We start from the raw sequence: 27,746 nt of genomic DNA, 5'->3' as shown, positions 1-27,746 counted from the left end.
ATAAATATAGCAACAAGTTCTTGGCCCTTGTCATCGAGCAAAGGATGATGACCCACTTGAAGCCCAGATAACACTCTCATAGCAGTAATTTGTATTAATACACCGCCAACTGGTAGTTGGCTTTGCCGCGGCAACTGTTGTCCAGTGTTACCAATAAACAGAACCCCCACCAAATTAACTCCCTATCTTCACTGCGAGTGGCATTGGAGGCCATAGCTTAAATCTAACTCTGCAGAAGACTCCTAAGAGACTAAAGGATGTTCTTAAAAGGATACTATAAGAAACAAAATCACTACAGCTTACTGCAGTGGTCATGTTGCCTAAGGTGCCCAGGACGATCATCATCAACGAGAGGTTTGTCAAAAATCAGGACCAATCCCAGGCGTGTAGACATTCCCCTCCTCGGCCACATTTAAAATGCTGAATTAACTCCTGCTCTATGTCATTGTCATCAAATCTGGACAAGAATGGATGGCTGAGATCGCTGAGCTAATTGTCCTCAGAAAAAACGCCATCTCCCTGAATGGTTTGACATTAACCCCTTAAGGACACATGACATCTGTGACATGTCATGATTCCCTTTTATTCCAGAAGTACTGCTCTGGTCCATGCTAGGCAACATAACCACTTCAGTAAGATGTATTCACCGTTCAATGAGCTGAAAGCTGAATTTCAAAGTTTAGGTTAAAAGTGACCAGCTGTGACTACAACTAAACTGAAGATTTTTAATGTTTCCAATTCGGTCATTTTTGCCTAAATTTTGCCATTTGGTTTTTGTTTACTACAAATTATTATTATTTTATTATTTATATAGCGCCATCAGATTCCGTAGCGCTGTACAATGTACAAATCACAGTTTATTGTATAGAACCCTAGCACACATCATAGCAGACAGTGCATATGATCTGATTTTTTTATGCATGATTTAATTTCATCTGTAAACTGGCTGCCAATGAATTAATATTGTCCAATAGGCATATACACAGACATCACACTTGTCCCCTGCACCAAGTACAGGCTGCATAAACTGTGCTAAAAAAAAATCCACATTTGTGCTATTTTAGTGCTGGGGTTGTTTCCCAGAAGCCACCACGAATGACCGGCTGTATTAACACGACTGACCACGAGAGGGGGTCAGTGAGAGTAAACATTGAATAAAGAATAAAGAAAAAAAAAAAACACGAGCAGCTGTCATACACTATGAGCCACCCTCTCGCTCTCGCTCCCTCTTGGCGGACTGACGCCAGGGGGCGCGCTAGAGGGAAAGCACGCGCTGCGATCTGTCTTTCCCGCCGCCGCCTGACTCGATGACGCTCTTGGGCGACCACTTCCTGTTTCCTGTGTGATCCTCGGCAGAGAGCGCGACGGTGCCGGTGGGGAGGAGAAGGTGAGGGGCAGGCGGAGGGGGTCGCAGTAACGGGCAGCCTGTGTCTGGGGCACAGCAAGTAGAGCGGAGGGGGTCTCTATTTACTAAAGGGCGATCTCTGTGCGGTGCCCCATTATCTCTGGGCAATATACTGCTATAGCTGTGTGTTATTCACCCTGTATCCCCCCTTCACCCAGCATGAGGAATATCACTGCGCCAGCCCTCTGAGTAATAACTTACAGATAATATAAACCACCCAGAGCAGCCATTGCACCCACACAGTGCTGTATATACACTGAGACTAATGGCCAGTATGGCTAGTAGCTCTCCATTATTATACATGGCACTGCTGCAGGCTAATGGCTAGTGGCTCTCCATTATTACACATTATTATACATGGCACTGCTGCAGGCTAATGGCTCTCCATTATTACACATTATTATACATGGCACTGCTGCAGGCTAGTGGCTCTCCATTATTACACATTATTATACATGGCACTGCTGCAGGCTAATGGCCAGCATGGCTAGTAGCTCTCCATTATTACACATTATTATACATGGCACTGCTGCAGGCTAATGGCTAGTGGCTCTCCATTATTACACATTATTATACATGGCACTGCTGCAGGCTAGTGGCTCTCCATTATTACACATTATTATACATGGCACTGCTGCAGGCTAATGGCCAGCATGGCTAGTAGCTCTCCATTATTACAGATTATTCTACATGGCACTGCTGCAGGCTAATGGCCAGCATGGGGAATGTAGTACCTTTTATGGAAACATGTAGAATTCATACAATGCTGCTGGAAGGTGACTTAGTTCAGTGATAAGAGGAGAAATGTCAAAGGAACTGCCCTGGTGAATTCATGGATTTCTCTGCTGCAGCATATGAATGCTATATATGTTTTTCTCACTTTTCATGGGTCACTCCATGTGGATGAAGGAGTAGGGTTAGCCCAACAAGACAGTGTGGACCAATAATGAAACTTAGCCCCTAGTAAATGTGCCCTAATCAGAGTCCCCTGTGTCTGCTCTTTTTATAGCACTGTCTGTACCATGGCAGTTTTATCTGATATGCTTATTTTGGTCTGTATCTCCTATTAGTGATATCTTGCCATTGATTGCAAATGTATGCACGCAACATACGTGTATTTGGTTTCCCAGTAGATTAGCTAAATAGTATAGATTATTCACCGATTTTTATTTATTTATTTTTGTAAAAAAAATTTTTTTTATTTTTTTTAGTATACTAGCAAACCAAAGGGTAAAACGTGATATGTTGTCCTGCACTGTTTACGAACAGTAAACCGGTAACATATGTCTCTGTTTGTTTAATTGATTTAAAACAATCCTGGTCTACTCTTATAACTGTTGTATTTGTGGTTGATAAATCTAAATTCAAGATTGCTACAATTGAGATATATATATATATATATATATACACACACACACACACACACAAAACTGGTGTGATCATTCATTATGTTGATGTGGTTAATTCTGTGCACATGTGAGTTTCACATGTGAGTTTACACATAAAACTTACTAAAAGCAGATTGTCAGGTTTTTGGCATGTATAAACCAGTGGAGATATCCACTAAGCAGTCTTCAGCATGGTGCTATTACATAGAGGATTGCATGAATCCGTTAGAAAAAAAAATATTTGTTTCCTAGGTCTTGATTAGTAATAACCTGGAACTATACAACTTCTCTGCAGTGTTCATGTGTAACTTTGGATGGGCTGATGTGTTTTTGACCCCACACATTGCACATGCCCTTGATATTAACTGAAATGCTAAGTGCAGTAGATTAATGTGTAAAAATATCTAGTGTGTGTGTGTGTGTGTATATATAGAGAGAGAGAGATTCCATATTGCATTGAAATGATACGTTGTACCTGTATTTTATTCTCCTATGCAAAACTGAATACACATACACACTACTTGCAGACAGTATATAACATATATTTAAGGTATGTGTGTGTATAAAATACATATAGCAACGTATGTGAGTGAATGTTACTTTTTCTTTGCTGTCCAGGCAGCCTATCTCACTCCATATAAATGTTTTATGAATACAATATGCAGTATGCATTGCCCTGTAGCCACATGGTGCGATTATAGTCTAGTGCTGTGTTTCATAGAGCTTTTCAAGACTCCTTCACTTGTAGTGTTTTGATGCACTTTATTCAATATCATACAGTGCTCCCAGCCTTTAAATGCTGCCTTTCTTGACAGAATTTACATTGATAATGTAAGTGTTCAAGGGTAACATCACTTCCCTACAAGTTGCACCATTGAATAATACATTGTTATGCCCTGTCTTCTATATTTATATTACAGATTTAGGAAATTACATAACCTTCCAAATTCTTGGCAGGCACAGCTTGGGCACAGAGTATGCATGTGCATACGTTTTTGGATGAATGGCAAAATGAATTAACACTTTGATTTCTGTTCAATCTGTCCTAAAATGAGTAACAAATTGCCATATTAAAAAAAATATTATTTATAAAGTGCTCACAAATTCCCCAATACTGTACAATAGGTGGACTAAAAGACAAGTATTTACAACAAGACAAATTGGAACTGAGGTAGTTTAGGGCCCTGATCAAACGCGTTTACATTCTAGAGGGAGTGGGTTAAAGGACCACTCTAGGCACCCAGACCACTTCAGCTTAATGAAGTGGTCTGGGTGCCAGGTCCTTCTAGGATTAACCCATTTTTTCATAAACATAGCAGTTTCAGAGAAACTGCTATGTTTGTGAATGGGTTAAGCCTTCCCCTATTTCCTCTAGTGGCTGTCTCATTGACAGGCGCTTGCGTGATTCTCACTGTGATTTTCACAGTGAGAGCACGCAAGCGTCCATAGGAAAGCATTATGAATGCTTTCCTATGTGACCGGCTGAATGCGCGCGCAGCTCGTGCCGCGCGTGCGCATTCAGCCGACGGGGAGGAGAAGAGGAGGATCAGAGGAGGAGAGCTCTCCGCCCACCGCTGGAAAAAGGTAAGTTTTAAACACTTTCCCTTTTCCAGAGCCCGGTGGGAGTGGGTCCCTGAGGGTTGGGGCACCCTCAGGGCACTCTAGTGCCAGGAAAATGAGTATGTTTTCCTGGCACTAGAGTGGTCCTTTAAAGTAACACAAGAGGTAAGTAGGTTGTTAGAATAGTTTACAGTCAAGGGTTATTTTTTTTTTTTTTTTTGACGACCCAGTTGCAGGAGAGGAAGCAGGGTGGGTTACCAAGGTGAGAGAAGAAAAAAGCTTAATATGCTCTTTTAATGATCTTTTAACCCCTTAAGGACCAAACTTCTGGAATAAAAGGGAATCCTGACATGTCAGACATGTCATGTGTCCTTAAGGGGTTAAAGGAACAGAGACTAGGTGGGAGTCTAACTGAGCAGGGAAGGGCGCGCCAAAGAAAGGCGCAGCCCTAGAAAAGTCTTGAAGGTGGTCGTCAGAGGTGCGATTACAAACTGGGTAGATACAGTTCTTCGGCAGTGCATAGGGGCCTCGATGGGACATACTTGTGTATTAGTGAGTTAGGTAGTGAGGAGCAGCTTTTTGTAGAGATTTGTAAGCAAGCATGAGAATTTTAACCCCTTAAGGACCAAACTTCTGGAATAAAAGGGAATCATGACATGTCACACATGTCATGTGTCCCTAAGGGGTTAAACTGCAGGGACTGACGAGGGGGGGGGGGGGAGACCTGAGAGTTGGGGTGGGGAGAGGAAGGTGAGCTTTGCTGATGCATTAATTATAGACTCTAATGGGGTAAGCTGGGAATGTGTAAGACCATTGAGAAGTGGATTGCAGTAGTCAAGGCGAGAGAATAGAAAGGCATGGACAAGCACATAAGTCGCATCCGGTTTTAGATGTTTATGAGTTGGAAGCGGCATGATTTGGCGAGTGACTGAACATGAGGGTTGAAGGAGATGTTAAAGGACCCCTATAGGCACCCAGACTACTTCAGCTTAATTACTACTTCAGCTCTGGGTGCCAGGTCCATCTAGGATTAACCCTGCCAGGTCCATCTAGGATTAACCCTGCCTGCTGTAAACATAGCAGTTTCAGAGAAACTGCTATGTTTACATATGGGTTAATCCAGCCTCTAGTGGCTGTCTCACATTGGAATTCTCACATTGAGAATGCTTTCCTATGGACTGGCTGCGTGCGCGGCTCTTACTGCGTGCGCGGCTCTTACTGCGCATTCAGCCGATGACGTCGGAAGGAGGAGGAGAGTCCCCGGCGCTGGAGAAAGGTAAGATTTTAACCCCTTCCTCCAACTTCAGCCCGGCGGGAGGGGGGTCATGAGGGTGGGGGCACACTCAGGGCACTATAGTGCCAGGAAAACAAGTTTGTTTTCCTGGCACTATAGTGGTCCTTTAAGGGTCAAAGAGAACTTCTAAGCAGTGAGCCTGTGAGGTAGTGCCATTGACTTGGAGGGCGACAGACATAGGAGTAGCAGCACTTGAGGGAGGAAAGACGAGAAGTTCTGTTTCGGACAGGTTAAATTTAACGAATAGAGCATTAAACTAATTTTGTTCAGATCCATTTGTATAGTCATAACGTGTGGGTGACTTTACCTTTTCTTCGCATTAGAAACATGTACTTTGCAGTCAAATTATTTAGCAGTTTGAGGCAAAACAGATTTTTTTTCTTTTCTTGGGACATTTGCAGGCATTTTTATTGCTGTAAAATATAATCAGTAGCACACCTTATTCAATATTCAAAAGAGAAATCTTTAAGTGTGTCAAAAGTAAAAACATATGCACTCCAAAAAGGGCACATTACTCACTAAAACAATTTAGGAGAGTCCTTAAATGTTCACATATAGTTTTCAGAAACACAAATTAATTGTATTGTAGACAAAGCATACAAAAACAAAATGTAGATCAAAACAAATAGATACACAGGTAAATTGTCCAACAAAGTGTTGCCTTTCTAAGTGAGTTTCTAACTAGAGTTCCACCCAATATTTCGATCTGGTTTGGTCTTTCTCAAGACCTTGTCAGGCAAATATTTATACATATGAAAAAACATAATTGTGTTGGCTCAGAAATAAGCTTCCAACATCTCCATAGATCTACTTGTGAGCCATGAGCAGTGTTCAGAGGTTGGTATCAAACCTGTAAAGAAAAAAAAAAAAAAGTCAGTGCTTACTCTAGACCAGAGGTAGGCAACCTATGGCACGTGTGCCATGCACGGCACTCAAGGTGTCTTCGCATGGCACTCAAGGTTGCTAGAGCCAAACAGGCTCTGGCCTATCAGGATTCCAGTGAATCTTCAGATATTTGCGAATACGATATGGTGGTGAGGGACAATCCTCAATGTATGCATTGCAGCACATAGAGGAAGTGATCTCAGATCACTTCATTCCAGCACTTGTAAGTGGGAATCCACACTGTAGTAGAGCAGCCTGCAGCTGTTGTTGCAGCTCCTGTTCTTGACCTGTACCTGGCCAGCCTGGTCCCCACTGGAACCCAGGGAAGCCACAGACACTGCTAGATACACACAGAAATGAAGAATAACCCTCCCCTCATACAAATTATATGAACAGCCCACACACAAACACACAACCCCACATGCAGCTTCTCACATGCAATACCCCAAACAGCCCCAAACATACACACACTACCAAACACACAATGTGACATTTCCATCCACACACACAATTCCACAAGCAGCCACCATACACAGCCCACATTCATAGGTATCACACACGATACCATAAACTACTCATGAACATATAAAATATAATCACTCATATGTGCACAAATACAAAGATACAATGCAACTGCAGTAGAAATAAAAAGCAGAATGCGGCAACATACACACCTCAATTTTAAAAAAATAGGATCGGCACGCTACGGGACATCACAATCTTATTTCGGCACAGTGCTGCTAAAATGTTGCCTACCCCTACTCTAGACGTTAATGCTGTGACCATAGCACTTGGTGCCTTAGCAGTATTGTCCTAAGCATCTGATGCATTTTTGAACCTATTGTTTTTCTGTTGTGTAGTAATTATTTTTATAATTCTTTATTTTTATTGTGCAAAAGTGGACAAATCGTCTTGCCCCGTCACAATAACGGGTGCAAGAACATGCATATGACACAATGAAGCAGAATACTTACAATATTAACCTTGATAAGCTGACATTTGCTTCGTTTCGCTGGTTCAGCACATTTTTGTTTAATACAATATAAAACATATATGCTAAGCATTGCAGGGTAATGTGAGTGTACGTCATAGACGTTGGTCTATATCTGCCCGTAGGCCTGTTAACATTTGAAGGAACTAGTGATGAACGTTTAACAGTTAGGGAACAGTATTACGATATATGTAATTATTTTTAATAACTGTAACGTACCTAAAATAAAATCACTCCTATTTCAATGCATTTGAAATAAATTTATTTATTTTTATTTATTTATTTTTCTCATTTGCAAATGTTGACTTGTGCTACTCTTGTTAACCCTTTAAGGACCACACTTCTGGAATAAAAGGGAATCATGACATGTCACACATGTCATGTGTCCTTAAGGGGTTAAACTACTCATTGGTTTCTGCACCAATTTTAAAATAAACTAGAAAACATTAAAAACATATTCAAAGATAATAGCAGCCAAAGATGCTGGTGATTCTATGTGCTAGTCAAGACAGACTGAAAAATAAGTAATGAAGTTAACACAAAGCTATACGTTTTTATTTTTTTATTCCTCAAGCAGTATTTTACCAATCTTTTCAGATGCCATATCTACTGTTAAAATGTATTAACAAAAACACTCGAACATGGTTAGTACACTATTATTTCAAAACTTTGCTATCTTTATTAAAGCTGCCTTAAAGAGCACTATAGGGTCAGGAACACAAACATGTACCCTGACCCTATAGGCTTAAAATCCACCATCTTGCCTCCCTAAATATAGTAAAATCTTGCTTGTATTCAGGTCTGGAGCTGCATGCTTTGTCCCCATTTCCTTTAGACCTGCCCCACTGCCTGCTGACATAATCAGAAGTGGTAGCCTGATCCAATCACAATGCTTCCCCATAGGATTGGCTGAGACTGATAAAGAGGCAGATCAGGGGCAGAGCCAGCACAATTCAAACACAGCCCTGGCCAATCAGCATCTCCTCATAGAGATGAATTGAATCAAGGAATCGCTGAGGAAAGTTCAGTGTCTGCATGCAGAGGGTGGAGACACTGAATGTTTTGATGCATTTTAGGCAGCCATGGCCCAGGAAGGATCTCTAACAGCCATCTGAGGAGTGGTCAGTGAAGTTATCACTAGGCTGTAATGTAAACACTGCATTTTCTCTGAAAAGACAGTGTTTACAGCAAAAAGCCTTAAGATAATGATTCTACTCACCACAACAAATTCAATAAGCTGTAGTTGTTCTGGTGACTATAATGTACCTTTAAGGTTACATCCACAGATGTATGAGTACAACAACTTTTATGATGGTTTGCTATTGGAAAGGCTGGCATCATGGGAGTTCTATGGCTACTTTACAATAAGTGCTTTTATTTTTAGATTTTGTATACAGAAATGCCATCTCCTTTTTTTGGTTCAGTTTTTATACTACCCATTTCTTATGAGGGTATTCTCATCTTTGCTGCAATATTTTAACACAAACTTAACTATGGGTTTAACACTTTTATTCCATATATATTTTAGGATTTTATTACCATTGTCAATTTTTTTTTTTATATTCTTGTTTTCTCTCTGTTATGGATTCTTATCTTCATTCTGTTGACTGTTATCAAATGTCTGCATCACTCTTTGGTATATTATAGTGGGAATTGATTCATTGATTTATCCACAGGTTGCTGAGGACTAAAGCATGGATAAACATAAAGTGAAAAGGCAACGTTTAGACAGAATTTGCGAAGGTGAGCTGCAACTTTTTTTTCTTCTTTCTATTTGTGAATTTTGTGTACTGTTAAATGGACACTCCAAAACCTTGCTGGAGTGCTTTAAGTGTGTAGTGTCTTTTTTCTATTTTACATAAAGTGCAAATTTTAATAGAAATTGGCACTTATGAATTAACTGTTACACCCCCTGGCTGTCTAACAGACAACTGGCCCTGTTGCTTCCTGGTTGTTTAGCTAAGTGCAGTTCTAAACTGCAGAGGCAGGCAATAGCACATGCCTTGCAAAAAATTTGTAATTGAGTTGCATTGGGAAGTCTGTGATTGGACATAGACCATCTGGGCTAGGTAAAAAGGGAAGGGTATGCAGACTTTACACGAGATCTGCAACTTTTGCAAGCTGTCAAGGTATACTCCCAATGAAAAAAAAAGTACAATTAAATCCATGAATGTTTTCACTGGGGTATATCTACCAAGCAGTTTATTGAGCTATTTTAACCCTTTGAGCAGAGATGTCCAACCTAAGCAGTCCGGCTGTTAAACCTCATTATTCACTTGAAGCCAATATAACTAGCGGGCTAGGCTATATGTTTTTTTGTTATTGAAATATTGTAAATTCAATTTTTTTTTTTATAGCTAGAAATAAATGGAAGCCCTAGTTTATACATAGCACATTTTTATTTATAAATAACCCTGTCACATATCTGATTGTTTACCAAGTAGCAATTCTGAGCACAGTTTGATATTCAGAACATTCATTTGTCACATTAATGTATCCCTTCTAAGTTGAACATAGTCTAAGTGTCATAATGTAGTCTACAGATTTCTTCATATTCGTTTTCGGTCTTTATATGTATGTATATGGATGCACTTTTTCGTTTTTGCTTATTTTATTCTTGGTTTCTGTAGGTATTCGACCACCTATTTTGAACGGCCCAATGCCTCTTCGGCCTTTGGTAGCCCTTTTGGATGGCAGGGATTGTACAGTTGAGATGCCTATATTAAAAGATGTTGCAACAGTAGCATTCTGTGATGCACAGTCAACACAGGAAATTCATGAGAAGGTAAGAATTTTTTTGCTGGCATTTTTTATTTGATAACTTATAAAGGAACAACCCAATCACCATAACCACTAACACCCCTGTACTATTTATGGAGCCAGGAATACCCTAGTGCCATCCTTAAGTCTACTCGTGGCTGCAGGTCATGCAGGTCATGCTTCCAGTATGCTCCTGTTGGAGAATCTGCTAAGGTAATCTGAACTAAACAGGGCCATGATTGCTGTGTCTGCTTAGTGCTCTCAGCCAGTGAGTGTGGTCTTGGATCTGCTGTTTTTAGCAGCAGAGAGGGTGCACAAGAGTGCAGCCATTTCCAAAGGACAGTGCATGTGTAAACTAGAAAGCAATGCTTTCAATCTTTGAAAAGAAAGGTTGAAATGTTGCTCTATACATCTGTGCACATTAATAAAATCTATCTGATGAATTAAGGTTGTCTTCAGTGGGAGAAGACTTGATGCTGCAGACTGTAGTGATTATAGTGCCTGGAGTGTTCATTTTGCAGAGTAATGATGGAGTCCCATGCTTTCTTAAATTGTATAATTGTATTGACTTCCGTGTCATGGCCAATGTTTACTGACCAACTGTAATCTGTGATTCAGTGCTGTGAAACTGAGGTAGTGGAACTGACATTTTCAGGGAATTCACTGCTTTGATTGTCCAAAACAATGGATTACTGACAAATCAAAAGAATGTGTGTTTTTTTTGTTTTGTTTTTACCCATATAGCAATAGTGCTTCCTTCTGGGTATTCACCTTTACAACTGGACAGGTAATCAACCAGGGCCTAGAAGTTTAACTCCTTAAGGACCAAACTTCTGGAATAAAAGGGAATCATGACATGTCATGTGTCCTTAAAGGGGTTAAACATTAGTCTATATCTCTAATTACTTCTAAATGTGATATTGTAGTACACACGTGATTGTACTTTCCTTATAATGCCAGAAATAATGTTCAGACCTGAGTGTTGGCCATATTAGGGGAGATTTTTAGCCCATGCCTGATCTGGTGGATTTATACAATGCTTTTGCACATGCACATATTTAAATGGATGTTAGTTACAATGATCACTGGGTGAAAATGTATAGTTCAAAAGGTTTGTCACACCTGCCTTCCCTCACACCGAGGCTTTTCAAGTTAGGAAAGCAGAATTACTTATCTATTTAAAGACTCTTTGTGAAAATTTTACTAAGTCCACGCATCTGGTATGCTCAGCATGCCACACAAACCCTTTTATGTGGTTTGTTCCCTGACTACAAAGCTTGTTCAAAAATGCACGGTCACAGGTTCAAATCCCGGCAGGGTTAGCCTTCTGCGGTTGATAAAATCAGTACCATCAATTAGGTAATAATAACATCTATTACTATTCAGCTGCCGATTTTGTTAATTCAGAGAGCATGCACTTAAAAAGCGCATGGCAGAAAGCCGCTATATAAGTACTAGGAGTTATGTTTCTATTACATGCCACATTAAAATAAATTATTTTACTTAGATGTTCTAAGAAAGGGAAAAAAAGCATGAAATGTTTTTTTTTTTAATTCTAGTTTGAAAACAAACAGGACCTTTCCATAAGCAAAAAACAATATAATCCGCTCCTGTGCTAGAATTTTTCTTTAACTCTTTTGGATTTCAGTGCCATCTCATTGCTGACGATACTCATATTTACAACTCCTCCCCAACCTATATCCTGCCCTCCCTGTATGTTTCATAAACTGCCTTTTTTCCACCTCTAACTGGATGTTCTAATTTTCTAAAACTAAATCCTTTTTTTTCTAAAACTCCTCCTCTTTTTTTTTTTACCCCTCATACAGTCCACCTCCATTATCTCCCTTCAGGTCCATTGGACACCTGTTATCACAATTCCTAAAGTTTGCTACCTTTTAATATTTGTTTTTACTCTAGTCTTACCTTTTCTCCTCTCATCCAGTCTGCCTCCAGATCCTGTAACCTCCACCTTGAGAAATATTTTTTCCCTTTTCTAAGGCACTTGTTCGTGAACTTATCATTTCCCGACTTCACTATTTCAACTCCGTTCTCATCTGCCTTCCAAATACCTGCGTTGCCCCCACTTCAGTTTGTAATGAATACTGCTGCCAGGCTCGTCTTCCTGACTGTCCGCTACTTATACCTCACCCTGTTGCAATCATTACATTGGATTGTTGTACCCTTCATGATCCAATTCAGGCTACTAACATTAACCTATAAAGCCCTAAATGATTCCACTTCTCACTACTTTTCTTCTTTACTCAACAAATACACCCGTTATCTTTCCCTTCACTCTGCCAGCAGACTATCATCTGCTCATTCCTGCTCTAACTTTCAACAACAAGCAATGACCTATTTCTATGATGTATCCCTTCCATGTACTATCAGACTCTCCCCTAGCCTCCAGTACTTTTAAGAAGTCATTGAAAATACACCCCTTTAGGAAAGCTTACCATGAAACGGGCATCTTATCCATCTATCTATCCTCACCTCTTCTTTACCTCTTCCTCGTAGATTGTAAGTTTGTTTGAGCAGGGCCTTTTAATATTTTCTATGTCGATTACTTTTTGTCAAATATCCACATTCTATAATTGTAAAGCACTGTGAATGTGATGGCTCTATATAAATGCTAAAATGATGTTTGACACAACATACACTTCCCTGCACAACATACACTTCCCAGAACTTCCATGCTCAGGGCAATATTATTGAGTGTGTTCTGGAGAGTAATGCCTGCTAGGACATTCCTTCAGTGTAGTGCCTTATGTGGGTTCAATTACTTTATATGGTATGTTCAGACATATCTACAATGTAAATGAAAACCTAACATTTCAGAATTCTATATATATTTTTTGTCTCGCTCTAGGTGTTAAGTGAGGCTGTTGGAGCCCTTATGTATCACACAATCTCACTATCCCGTGAAGACCTGGAAAAATTCAAGGCACTTCGTATTATCATAAGGATTGGCAGTGGATATGATAACATTGACATAAAATCAGCAGCTGAAATGGGTAAGTGTTTTGATATGTGTCTACGTAAAGCTGACAAAAAAAATTTCTCAAGCTCAGGAGTTACAAAAATTGCTATATTTATATTAAAGGAACATTCACACCCTCATAACATGTTCAGCTCATTGGAGTGATGTGCAAGAGTGTTTGGGTGCTAACCCTCTGACTATCACTAGCTGCCTGCAAACCTTCCCTGGGGAAGCCAAGAGGGAGGATGTGAGAAGGCAGCTGTGTCGCATACCAGGGAACCAACCTCACTGTTACAATGTTGCAAAACAGTTTTGCATGCCTGTTTTTTTCTTATTACTATATATATTATAAACACATGGGCCATTGCTGCACAATGGAACACTATGGGGAGACTGACCAGCTAGCTCTGTGTTCAGCCTCCCCACTGTGCTCTAGGTTTCCTATAACATCATATACAAAATTTGCATCATTACAGATCAGCTTTAAATGCAGAAAATTAACATTGCGTATGATATGTCAACAGCTAATTTCCCTAAAAGATTTTACATATTTACACATATAAGTATAATAAATATTGGACTGACAGTACCTTTTAAGACGTTGTAGATGTATCTATAAATTGTGCTTACAGAAGCTTCATCCCAAGAAATATATTTCTATCCAAAAATTCTGCTCTGCTTTACTGTCATTATATATGTATAATGATGTCTCTAAGTGTTAGACATTGAGCATTGTCAATTTGACAAGAAGCTTTCTACTGGCTCTCTTTAACTTATGTTTATCTGCATTTTAATTGTCTACACCTGTTTCTGTGAAATAGCACAAATGATCAGCTTTTTATGTGACTTTTTTTGGTATAGTGAATACTTAAAAAAAAAAAAAAAAACTTCCTCACTAGGGATTGCAGTGTGTAATGTTCCCTCATCATCGGTGGAGGAAACTGCTGATTCTACACTTTGCCACATCTTAAACCTGTATCGACGTGTCACATGGTTACATCAAGCCATGAGAGAGGGTAACAGAGCATCGAGTGTGGAACAGATACGAGAGATTGCTGGAGGGGCTGCAAGAATCAGAGGAGAGACTTTGGGCATCATTGGACTTGGTAAAAACTACTCTAAAGACACCATCTCTGCAGTGATGCATTCTTGATAACACCCAGAGTATGACCTTTCATGTGGTGTATCTCGTTTTCAGGTCGAGTAGGTCAAGCTGTAGCGCTCCGCGCAAAATCATTTGGCTTCACAGTGATCTTTTATGACCCTTACTTAGCGGATGGAGTGGAGCGCTCTCTAGGTTTGCAGAGAATGGCAACTCTTCAGGAGCTTCTAATGCACAGTGATTGCATTACTCTGCACTGCAGTCTTAATGAGCACAATCATCATCTCATCAATGACTTTACCATAAAACAGGTTAGTGCTAAAATTCTATTAAGTGCGGTTTTCTACACACAGGCACAGCTATAAACTATTAGACAAGTTTAGCTTATAGTGCTCAATTTGTTGAACCTTATTGAAGGAAGCATGAGCCTGTCAATTGTCAATTTACAGAAATCAATCATGGGTACACAGTTTACGAACAGCTTCTCGTAGAATTTAGCCATTATCCAACAGTGCCTTGTAATGAAATGGTTAAGATGACTAGTTATTCATAATAAACTCATTGAGCTTCAAGAGGTAGCATGGGGCAAATAATCCATACCTGCTAGACTTTAATTTATGCATTTGGTTTTATTCCAGATGCGCCAGGGTTGCTTCCTGGTGAACACTGCTCGTGGAGGTCTTGTTGATGAAAAAGCTCTGGCTCAGGCTTTAAAAGATGGGCGTATCCGCGGAGCTGCTTTAGACGTGCACGAATCTGAACCTTTTAGGTATGCTCATTTACACAACTTGCCAAGCAAATCACCAGTGCATTGGTGCTTGTAAAAACACTTGCTATTCTGCGTTTTGCTAATTTATATTCTTCTCTTTGCCTCCCTTTGTATTATGACAGTTTTTCTCAGGGACCCTTGAAAGATGTTCCCAATTTGCTCTGCACTCCTCACACTGCATGGTACAGTGAACATGCCTCAATTGAGGCAAGAGAAGAAGCAGCTAAAGAAATCCGTAGAGCAATTACAGGTAAATACTAAATAATTAAGGTGCTGTCCTGTAATTTTCATTATTTTAAAAAAAAACAAGAAGCTTTATTCAATTGACCATATTTGTTAACTCTGCAAAATAATTCCATCTGAGACTTAGAAATGTGATTGATATCCCCCACAATAAAAACAGAAAAACCAAACTACCTGTAGAGTAATGGTTACAGACTTAGGACTCCAGTTGTTGTGGAATTACATTAAACAAATTATTCTTGGCCAGCTGCAGACACACCTTTTCTTATAGCAATGCTTGCTGAGCATCCTTAGAATTTGTCATTCTATCACAGTTGGAGAGTTACCTTCTGATTCCCCTAGGTATTCAGGGAATTCAGTTAATGCAAAACTTTCTGCCCTACTTACAACCAGTGTATTCTGTGTGTTAACAGGCCCCATTCCTGATGCTTTACGAAACTGCGTAAATAAGGAGTTATTGTTAGCGGCTGCACAGTGGACCGGAATGGAGCCAGCTACGGTCCATCCAGAACTGAATGGGGCACCGGGATATAGGTAAGAGAGCGATCATGAAAACGCTTTTCTAGTGTTTAATTCACGTTTTTAAATCTATTTTCTTTAGATTACGTTACAAATATTGACACCTGCAAATACAAGTCTGATTACAAGGTGGCACCCACATAGAAAGGCGGGAAAGTCCCTTATCATTAAACTCCTAAATATGGCAAACCAAGTAGTTCCCCTATATTGGGAAAAGAATACACCCCTCACCCACTGATGAGAGAAAATGGAGCTACTAAGACCACAAGAATAAGACACTCTTAGCTCAGGGTTGAACTCAAAAATATGTAGACACGTGATTGCATTGGTTGACAGTGGCCTTTAAGGAAGACTTTCAAGGACTGCTGTTATGGACACCCAACTTGAGCTTCAGTCGGGGACACGTAGACGGTCGCGTTGTCTTCGGAAGGGGTCACTGGTAGAACAAACATTATTTTAGAAAGTTTTGAGGACTTCCCATCTCATATTATTGTGTAGCACCAAGGAACCCAAAATTAATGCTGTGTATCAATCTCCTATGATTATAAACCTTTGATTTAGCCCATTATAGAGAAAGGGGAGTTGGGCCACTCTCTTTCACATATTGTGAATGAGAGATTAGTAGGAAACTAAAAGAGGTTGTACATGACATTGCTTCATGACACTAGTGCTCCCTCTTCCTATATTCCTACCACCGTCTGAGTAAAGGGTTAAAATCCCATTATTTACTTACCTTATCCCAGCGTCATCTGGTTTAAAGTCTTGGAGGGGGGAGGCAGGCACGCTCAAGTAGAGCATGCCTGCCACTTCTCTTAGCTCAGGGGGAGCTAACGGAAGTAGAAAGGAATCATTAGCCAAGGGGGTGTTTCCTAGTTAATTTATAAAAGTGCTGATTTCTCTGAGAAATCAGCACTTTTATAAACTGGGGTTAAACTATGATACTCCCCACCCATAAAGCACTTCAGCAAGCTTCATAACAAGTGGGATGTAGTTGCCCATTTCTAACAGGACCGGTAGCATTGAAAATGGTTAAAAAACTAAATGCACCTATCTCTTACTTATCTTTCACCTCAGTTCTCTAACAACGGCGCTTCTCATTGATAAGATAGCTACAACATAGCCCAACCCGAGGTTACTAACAGACGCACCGCACACCTACATCTACAGACCTGACCAGGGACAAACACCCTAAGCAGGACACTATGAAACACAAACAAGGTATACACACTAGCAGACAACGAAATCCAGCTGAGACCCAATAACCCCCAAATGTCACACACAGGATGCGACCCACTGGCACAAAGGGATACCACAAATGGAAAAACAATAGGCACAGGTAAGGTTCCTACTCACCTAGATGGGGACTCCCCCCCCCCCCCCCCCCCAAGACATAAGGCTATACCCTCATGACAAACGGATCCCAACCACGGAACGTCCCAAAAGGACTTTAAAAATGCACATTACCCAATAAGACAGGGTGGAGATACCCTCAGAAAACTTTGACAGGCACATACTGCCAACAAGGCCACACACCTACACATACTTGATAGCACAGTAACCCATAACTTAATGAGACCTGCGCGTCTCATATGATGCGATACCAGATACCTAAAAAATAAGTCATGGTGAGCACTTCATATGTGTCAAAATCGGCACACTGCCTACTGTCTAACAACCTATAAGTACTAACCTTGACATCCAACGTAAGAAGTCAATCGAAAGACTTAATTAATTTTGTTTAATGTTAACAAGTAAGCTAGATAATTGTATAACTGCCTAATAATGCCTGCACTGTTAACTATGTCAATGATGTTAGGACCTGCGTGTCCGACTTATTGTGTTTAAATTTTGCACTCAATAAACAGCTTTGAGAACTAAAAAAAAACAAAATGCAGTCCCCACCCCCAGTCTCCTCCCCTCCTAGTCTTATAAAGGGCAACTCCACTCTGAGCTCCCCAGTATATAACAAGCTAATAGAAGGATATAGGTTTACATTTTATGATCTGTAGCATAAAGGGAGGGAAATCATGACTGCCGCTTGGACTATGGAAAAAGAAATTTACGGTAAGTAAAATTTAGGTTTCTCCAAACGTCCAAGCGGGATGATATAGCAAGATAAAACACAGGGTGGGAACAATTTCACATAGAGAACCCACCATACAGGAGCCTGTGGATTATGGCTCCTGAATCACAAAATACCATCCCCAGCTGATTGGACTACCTATTAGAGTAATTCTGGAACAACACCAGTTTTAAACTGTAAGTTAGAACCTTATTCGTTTCTGCGGGGTAAGAGCTCAAATCCAAATGTGACCTACAACACTTTTATTTAAATATGCATATAAATGGAAATAAACACTTATACAGACATAACCCAAGATTTGGAGGTATCTTATTCTCTTGCCAGTTTTCCGAATGGAGAAGGGCAATTGCTTGTTGTTCATATCTTCACTGGCATTTAAGGTGTTTGGTTTAGTGTATTTTGGCACTTATACAGACAGACATATACCTATATATGAAAAATATATATTTGCCATAGGGTGATTAATATAGCCCAATACATACCAAAACCAAACATAAAATAGGAAAAAAATTACATAAATCCCTATCTGTGATTAACATGCAGGCTAATAAGACAAATAATTAACCACTAATTAAACCATTAGCGTGGCTACCCTCACAACTAGCCACTGTAGATATACTTTCAACATATGGAGAAAACGCCATGAATAAATGTTAGAAAAGAAAAATTAAACCTACAAAGGGGCCCCCTAATGTTAATGGTAAAAACACAGATATAGGGAAAGATTAGACCCAGAAGTGGATTGTGAGTTTGTGGTTTCAAAATAGGACGAGGGGGAATAAACACATTTGGAGGCGTTAAAGTGTGGAAGAATTGTGCAGATCCCAATTTTAGAGTTGTTATAAAAACGTAACTTAGCAAGCTTATTACAGTCCTGATATCAAAATGGTCGCAGTACACCGAATACCGTTACACCATGCCTTAATCTTTGGAAATTGCTTTTGAAAAAGATGAAAGGCAAGATATATCTGCACATGGGTAATGTGATCGAACTAGAAACAAAAACGGTTCCCCAAAACAAAAAATATACATATAGATGAACACATAATAGTACATACATTTCATAAGCTAAAAAAATGCATATATCCCAAACTCTCCACCTCTGGACAGGAAGTATGATGGACTGCGTTGTGGTATTTTGGGCTGCAAAGGCCTAGAGCGTAAAAGGAGAAGCTAGTGGAAAACTGATGATAAAGTCTGACTGGAGCATCATTTTAGTGAGTGCAGCTAATTTCAGAATGGAAACATAGAAATCCTAAATAAAACTGTCCACATATATGGTAGCCATTTGAGCTAATTTTAAAGCATAGACCTGGACTAGCTACTCCAGTGACACCTATAATAATTTTGCCCTGCTGGGCTACACAGCAGGGGTATTTTAATAAACTGGTGAGGAACAAATCAAACCATGAAAATACTGAAACCTGGTTTGATAAAATACCAATTAACCACTTAAAGGAGTACAAACTGGAAGTTAATTTTCTAGTTTTAGCCCAACTCACAGAAGTTGTCTGACACTTCCCAATTCAATTACCAATCTAAGAAACAGGACCATGCTGGAAGATAATGATATAAATTTGATGTGACCCAGGGAGAGTGAGCGGAGGTTATTAAAATAAACTAGGAAAACTAAATGCTCACTAGACATAAAGTAAAAATAAAAAAATGATGCTGTATCTCATATGTTATAGGAGTTATAATCTCAAGGCACAGATGACAGGGGATTTGATACTAATCAGACACAACTGTGGATAACGATAGGTTAGAATAAAATTCCACCAGAAATTTATATTGGCAGCAAACAGTTACAACAACCATGATAATAGTAAACCTGTAGAGGAATTTACTTTGTCCAATGAAAAACCCAACCTTTTAGATAGGCTTATTTGGTTAGGTCTCTCTTCACCTACCGTTCCTGAATGCCAAAGCAGGTTTTGTAGGATTGTTTGTGTTCGTTAACTTATTGCACAGCGTCACAGACTATGTTGGCACTATATACATAATTGTAAATGAATCTTTGGGAGGAATATCTCTGAGTGAAAATTTCACATACACCCAGTATGTATATACCTTAACAGGTCTCACCAGTGCTTTAACTGAAACAAGTGTACCAAATATCTTAGTGTGTTTTAAAGGCGAGAAAGAAAATCAAAAAACACACAGGTGGTCTGAACGCTGCCCACAAACATGCAGTTAGGCTGTACCTTGGTGGTCTGTACACTGCCCACAAACATGCAGTTAGGCTGTTCCTTGGTGGTCTGAACACTGCCCACAAACATGCAGTTAGGCTGTTCCTTAGTGGTCTGAACACTGCCCACACACATGCAGTTAGGCTGTACCTTAGTGGTCTGAACACTGCCCACAAACATGCAGTTAGGCTGTACATAGGTGGTCTGAACACTGCCCACAAACATGCAGTTAGGCTGTACATAGGTGGTCTGAACACTGCCCACAAACATGCAGTTAGGCTGTTCCTTGGTGGTCTGAACACTGCCCACAAACATGCAGTTAGGCTGTTCCTTAGTGGTCTGAACACTGCCCACACACATGCAGTTAGGCTGTACCTTAGTGGTCTGAACACTGCCCACAAACATGCAGTTAGGCTGTACATAGGTGGTCTGAACACTGCCCACAAACATGCAGTTAGGCTGTACATAGGTGGTCTAAACACTGCCCACAAACATGCAGTTAGGCTGTACATAGGTGGTCTGAACACTGCCCACAAACATGCAGTTAGGCTGTACATAGGTGGTCTGAACACTGCCCACAAACATGCAGTTAGGCTGTACATAGGTGGTCTGAACACTGCCCACAAACATGCAGTTAGGCTGTACATAGGTGGTCTGAACACTGCCCACAAACATGCAGTTAGGCTGTACATAGGTGGTCTGAACACTGCCCACAAACATGCAGTTAGGCTGTACATAGGTGGTCTGAACGCTGCCCACAAACATGCAGTTAGGCTGTACATAGGTGGTCTGAACACTGCCCACAAACATGCAGTTAAGCAATTGCATCAAAACAGAGGATAACTTGCACATGCATTTGCTGGTAGAGGAGATGAATCCCAACCTGTGTGTACACATTCCTTTTCTGTTATTGGAGACACAAAGCCACCTGTGCGTGTATTCCACAATGAAGTTGGCTTTCACAGGCATTGGAGGAAGCCAAGCCTTTCTGCAACACCCAGACCAGCATGCACAGGGTACCGCCTTTTCCTTTGTAGATCAGCCAGCCTTGGAAATAGCCTTGAATTTTGGTACAAGCTTGCTGTAACATAAACCAATATGTACTTGCCTTAAACGTGCTATTGCCTTCTATATGGATAACGTGGCTATAAGGAATTGGTTGCCTAATTGCCTCATTTTTGGACAAATTGGCTGAACGCACATAAGCTAATGTGGATTGCACCTGGCAGACACATATCCAAATGAACTTATTTAGGAAAGCAAGAGAGGCTATTAAAATTAAAGCTAGATGTCTCCCCTTAATAAGCCTCTGGTGAGAACACACTGGTAATTAATCTGAAATACACCCGGTGGCCAGATAGTTACTCCTGGGCAGAGCTCTGCTACCTGACCTGTCTCTCTCGAGGACAGGCAAATACTGGGGGGGGCCTCAGGGTGGAGTTGCCCTTTATAAGGCTTAGGGGGGTCAGGACTGAATTAGTTTTTTTTTAATCTTTTCAATGCTTCCTGTCCTTTGAGAAATGGACAACTGCATCCCACTGCCGCTTGGACGTTTGGAAAAACACAAGAACAGAATAAATCTGAGCATGATATGTTTATTTTTGTAGTTATGGTAAGATGCAAAACACTGTGTGTTTGCAGTATCCTTCTCTTGCACTGCATGATACTATTTTGGATGACATTTTTACGTGGTTTTTTTTTCCCTCATGAAATACAGGCAAGTGGTACATAAGCATTGTTACTATAATTGGAGTGATCTGTTTCTATATGCGCCATGTTAAGTGTAATTCACATAAAGCAGAATCGCCATAAATGATTAATCTACCTTTTGCCTGATTTACTGTGTTACAGGTTTCCCTCTGCAGTTATGGGAGTAGCTGCCTCAGGACACCCGTCTGCTGTGGAAGGGCTGGTGGCTTCCTCGCATTCCTTAATCCCTGCCGTCTCCCACACCCCATCACCTGGACAGACCAGCAAACCCGACCCAGACAGAGAAATTCCTACTGATCAGTAGCAACATGGTGTCACATTCTGCCTCCCTACCTTTATTTTTATTTTTAATTCAAACACCACTCCCATATTTGTGCTTTCCCTCCCCTTTGATTTTTGGTGTTGGGGGGGAGAGAAGTGGGAATCTCCAATTCTTCAGCAGCTTTACCCAAGTGAAGAATAAAACTAGGCTGCAAACCCTGAGGTGTATCATCTCTCCTCACACCGTAAAGGAGAATGTTCATATCAGTGTCTGGAAACCTTTAGATATTGCCTTTCAACAGATCTATTTTTTAACCAATTTTTAGTTTTAAGTGAAATACAATACGGGTGGGTTATCCTTCTGTGTGCTGGGGCAGGCTGATCTCTCTCTTCTGTTTCCGCTAGTGCAAGACATGCCCAGTTGTCTCAGGGAGCGGAGGCATCACCAAATTTTAGCAGTAGTCGATTTAGCAGTTGGTGTGTCTAGATTACAATTTCACTGTTCAAGGGCCATGGAATGTTTTGTTTAACAAACCTACAGCAGATTTACATGACCAAGACTAGGTTAATGCAAGAGGAAAATGTCTGATTCAACCTTTGTTTTTGTTTTTTTCCAAACAAAAATAAGTAAATAAAGAATATCACTGTGCTCAAAGAATGAACAAAATTAGAGGAAAGTACTATAGGGAATAACCATTCATTAAGAAAACAACTAAACCACTCTTGCTGTTATTTGAAGAGGGCTTGATAATATCTGCAGTCTGTGATGCAGTGACTTGCTCAGATTAGGTTTGTTCCAGTCACGCTTTTTTTCTGATATGTACCTGGGCTCAAATGGGCTTCTGAATTGTTGTTGTATGTGATTCCTTTGTCATAGAATGGTTTAAGGCTGGTCTTGTAGGCATTGCAATGATTCTTCTGGCTTATTCTGATTTTGGTGCAATGAAGTACTGGTTTTCAGTCTTCCCCTACACCCACAAACCCCACATTAGAACTTCATACTACTGGCATAAATGAGTTTGATGGTTTAGTACAGGTCCATCAATGATGTTTGGGAGAGGGGTTTGTAACCAAGAGTTGTAGTGTGCATCATTTCTACATCATTGGTTTTTAACTTTTTTTTCTATTTCGTCTGTGTTTGTAACATGAGATTTTTGACCCATTCATCACCTGGAAACTTTGATCAGAGACCCATGTTCAATTGTAAGAAAATGTAATATTAAAAGACTTTTGGCCAATAACCTTAATTAGATCTTGTTCTGTATTAAGGAGGTATCCATTGATCTGGTGGCAAGCAACGTGGCTACAGTAAGCTACTTATTGTAGGCAATTGTCCGGGGACTAACAAAGGTGATGTCCCTAGCCAAGGTTTAAGAACAGATGTACTAGATGGCTGGTTAATGTGCTTTTTTTGTTAATTATCATGAACATTTTTTTTCATGAGAACTTGCTAAGAAATAACTCTTAGCTGAAACGGAGCACCATTGTTCTTATTTTAAATTTCATGTTCATAGATGCAAGGAAACCTCAAACACTTTTTCTAATGTAAGTGTGGGGAGAAAAATGATTCTTAAAGGTATGATTAGGTTATCAGCGCTACACAGCTTCATGTGTGTTTTTTTTTTGTGTTTTTTTGTGCCATTAGACGGCAGGATTGCAAGTTGACAGGGGAGGAAGATAGCACACCTGATGCCTTTTGTGTCATTAAGGGAACTGGAAAAGGATTAAGTGTACAATTGGGATACATGGGTATCCGCTCCACGTTTGCAGCATGCCAATAAGAAATAACCAGGAGTCTGTACCTCTGTGATCATCTGGTATACGTCACTTGTGTTATTCCATTAAAAACTCCAGTCAACATTTTTCTTTTATATCCTATGTATGAGTGGTGTATGATGCATCAGGTGTGCACTCTCCCTCTTCTGCCATACAGCATCTTGTTGAATGAACAATAAAGTTATTCAAAGCAGTAAATTGTGGGTATTACTCTTTCCCTCTTTTACCACTGCAATTTGTAGTGCCCAGAACCCTTACTTTGTCTTCCTGGCTTGATTAGTGTAAAACACCAACCAGTTAAAAGTGAATAGCCTGATGTAAGCCAGATACTTAACAGAACTGTTAGTGCCACAAAGTACAGACTTGTTTTTTCTGTATAGTTGCAAGTGAAGGAATTCTGAATTTTTATTTTTATTTTCGTTAAGTTTGCATTCCTAATCATTGAAATTCTCTTGTCAATTCTCCCAAGTTTCACAATTAAGTGTCTAAACTCCAAAGTGAGTAATAAAAAAAAAAAAAAAGTTCTAAAACATACACCACAGTATTGTACAGTGATAAATCAATTTCCATCACATTGTGGCATGCAGATGACTATGGGGACTTCTCAAACAAGATTACTGTCTAAAAAGGAGACAACTGAAAAACATTTTAATTTATTTTTATTTTTTTTATGTAAGGGAGTAGCACTTAGGGTTGTGTTTTACACATCTGTAGGTAATTGACTCACAGTTTTATGTATACAATACCATTCAGTTACAGATTTTTTTTTTATTTGTTATATATATATATATATATATTAATTTGGTGTTTGTTCTAACAACATTTGTTAGAACTGAAGCACATTTTATTTCCTTTTTATTAATCCAAACATTAGCATCTATGGTAATTTATATTATACAAATCCTTTTTATGCTAAGGTACTGTTATATAGTTAAAAAGCAACATATAATTTCCCATTTGGTTTCTGTTAACATGATTATCTTCCTCTAGTTTTTTATAGGGATTATTTTCACTTCTCCATTTACTGATAAACTCTAGTGCCGTTTTTTTGTTTGTTTTTTGTGGTGCACATGAAATACGCTCTTTTTATGTTTCTCCATTGTATCGTAGCATTTACTATTTTACCTACTACCCATTATCATTTATGAAAGGCATTTTTGTGTAGGAGTCAGTTGGCCATTTGCAGATAATGTGAGACTATCGTATAAAGGTCTCTAGTATCAAATTGTTTCCACGATAGGTCTGCGGTGTAACACCTACCTATTTGCACCCTGGTATTTTTTGCTATTTTGAGCTACAACTGTCCCAGTGGCCTTATTTATGTTTGAAGTTTTTGTTTATAAAGCACTCGAGCAATTGTCACGCACACTAAACGAATGATCCTTTATGATTAGACTTCAACAATGTTCAGTTTGAAACACACTATTAATTTGAGCATAGCAATGGCATCTATTACTCACTGACCCATCTTTAAGACCATGATTAAAAAGAACTGAGAGTTTAAACCAGGGGTGCCCAACAGGTAGATCCTCAGATGTTTTAAAACTACAGCTCCCATGATGCTTTATTCTGAAGGCATGCAATGCATCATTGGGGTTTGTTCTAAAACATCTGGGGATCTACCTTTTGAGCAACCCTGGTATAAACTAGAACCATAATAACATTATTTAAAGGTAGCATTGAGGCAGTTCTTAAAAGTAATGAAACCTCAGCTTGTAATGTATAGTGCACATGGCGTCTTAGCTCTGTTCTTTCCTTTTTAGTATTTTTCTATCATTCCCTTTTAGAAGGTAACATAATATGGTATATTGTCAATAAATTATGCAGCTGCTTTGACATGCTTTCTTTTTGTTATGCTTTTCAGCATATTCATGTGGATTCAATTTTGACTAGTCGAAGAGGTGATCCTTTATACAAAGATACATTCACGTCCGTTGTGACAGGATTACTTATTAGACCATAAACAAAATGCTAATTTAGGCTATAATAGCTGAATTCAAAGATTTCTCCAGATCACTTTGGTTTACAACTTTTGGCCTAAAATGGTGAATTAATTTTGATATATTTTTTTCTTTTTCTAATTATTAGAATTATTTTTCTCTCCCCGAAAGCCATCGTTAATAAGCAGTTTTACCTTTACCTGCTTCAGTCATATTGGCAATATCCTCTTCTGCAGATGGTAATAGTTTATATTTGCAGACAAAACAGTTTTTACCCCTTAACTCTGTTATCTGTTTTATACATAAAACATTTTGTTTCGCAAACTATGAAATGTAGTACATCTGTTTCTTGTATATCAAATATCAAGGCGACTTGTGATTTTTGTCCAGATAAATGTTTTTGTTTTTTGTGAGTTTATTTTTCATGTGTCTAGGAGAAAGTTGCGATTTAGCGATAACTCCTGAAGGTTTATTATGAAATTGAACCTATTTAGTCTTTTGAGAGATGAGTGTCCTTTAGGAGAGACACCGTTTTGATTTACAGTCACTCCAGAGCTGAACAGGTTAGCACAGTTTGGTCGTGCGGATGTGATCACTACTAACTGGGATGGTCTGATGTCTAGGAAGCAAAACACCAAAGTCTTAATGATTTTACAATGGACAGCAACCCAGCACACAGAATTAAATCTCCACGTCCTGTGAAATGACATGTATTTTATCCGCTCTCCTTTAAAAGGAGCCTTATTTTATACTGTTTAAATGAAATTTAAAAAAAATAAAAAAGCTTCATAATCCAGCTCAATGCAAACTTTTCTGCGACTCAGTATGATATGCATATAGCAGGTTTAATTTTTTTCTTTCTTTCTTTCTTTCTATTTTATTCTTCTCAAGAACCATTTCTGCAGGTTACTGGGGTTCAAAAACGGTATTTTGCAAATGAACTTGCAAATCAATGTGTAGTGGGAGTAGAGGGGAGACCACTTGTGAGCTAAAATAGTCTGTAACGACTGTCGTTACATTAAATATCTGGCGGGTATCTTTAATTGTTTCTAGGGGGGGAAATCCTGTTTTTATATTAAAGTTTCCTGTTTATATGGGATTCCGTTACCCAACAAATATCTGCATTATTATCCTTTCTCCACCTCCTCCATATTGCATTGGATGCCCAAAAGGGTTCCTTATTCTTGATGCAGGGACTCGTAATGATTGGGGTCCTGTCTGGTGTGTATTACTGTCATTGGTGGTGTCCCCCAATCTGCATGGAGAGGATATTAGAGCATATATTTCCCTGTACATTGGCCCCAAATCTGCAATGGGTGATCTTGTATTAACCCTGCATGGATTGAGCTGAGATGTGACCCTGTGTCCTAAAGGTGCAGTGTTGTGTGGTCAATCTAGTGTTGGTTTGTTACAGGTTATATGCACAGCTGACCAGCTTTTTATAAATTACTCGGAGTGTCAGAAATATATTTTTGTAGACAATGAACATTATGCCTTTCTCAGCTGGATAGCTAAAACTGTGAAACATTGAAAAGCTGTCTCTTAACAAGTGTTCTGTTTTTCTTTTTTGTTGTGTTTATTTTTTATTTTTTTTTGGTCTGACTGCAAATACTTTAATTTTTTTCACTTGTAGTACTTAGAAAATGATTTGTTAGAAGATAGTTTTCTGTCTCCTAATCATTTCTCTATAATATTTTAATAAAGTTGTACAACCAATATTTTGCTGTTATATTTATCGTGTGTGTTTTAGCTGCAAAGTGTGGAATCAAAGTATGTCATCTGAATTTTTTTTCTTACATTGGTAAAACCCATACAATATTCTCAATAGGTTAATATACTTTCAAACTATTCATAAAGTTAAACTGATATATACGTAAATGTATATAAACTGATA

At 39.3% G+C, this 27,746-nt stretch overlaps 1 protein-coding gene across 1 annotated transcript; it reads left to right on the top strand.

Moving 5' to 3' along the window:
- Positions 1–1,298: 1,298 nt before the first annotated feature.
- Positions 1,299–27,504, top strand: LOC134602400 (C-terminal-binding protein 2). The gene is made up of 10 exons (XM_063447246.1): positions 1,299–1,387; positions 9,200–9,266; positions 10,154–10,308; positions 13,150–13,294; positions 14,160–14,366; positions 14,459–14,673; positions 15,001–15,131; positions 15,254–15,381; positions 15,788–15,908; positions 22,017–27,504. Exons 2-10 carry the CDS (start codon positions 9,218–9,220, stop codon positions 22,177–22,179), a joined length of 1,314 nt encoding a protein of 437 aa, XP_063303316.1. The 5' UTR covers positions 1,299–1,387; positions 9,200–9,217; the 3' UTR covers positions 22,180–27,504.
- Positions 27,505–27,746: the final 242 nt, after the last annotated feature.

The sequence above is a fragment of the Pelobates fuscus genome, chromosome 3 (assembly GCF_036172605.1).
Source record: "Pelobates fuscus isolate aPelFus1 chromosome 3, aPelFus1.pri, whole genome shotgun sequence".
NCBI lineage: Eukaryota > Metazoa > Chordata > Amphibia > Anura > Pelobatidae > Pelobates > Pelobates fuscus.
The sequence above is the reverse complement of the archived record's forward strand: the minus strand, read 5'-3'. Positions and strand labels throughout refer to the sequence as shown.

Excerpts from the sequence above, each read along its gene's own strand:
- LOC134602400 (XM_063447246.1), top strand. The coding sequence starts at position 9,218 with ATGGATAAACATAAAGTGAAAAGGCAACGTTTAGACAGAATTTGCGAA. Across the intron at positions 9,267-10,153 it reads TTTAGACAGAATTTGCGAAG|GTATTCGACCACCTATTTTG; the intron begins GTGAGCTGCAAC and ends TGGTTTCTGTAG. Across the intron at positions 13,295-14,159 it reads AAAATCAGCAGCTGAAATGG|GGATTGCAGTGTGTAATGTT; the intron begins GTAAGTGTTTTG and ends CTTCCTCACTAG.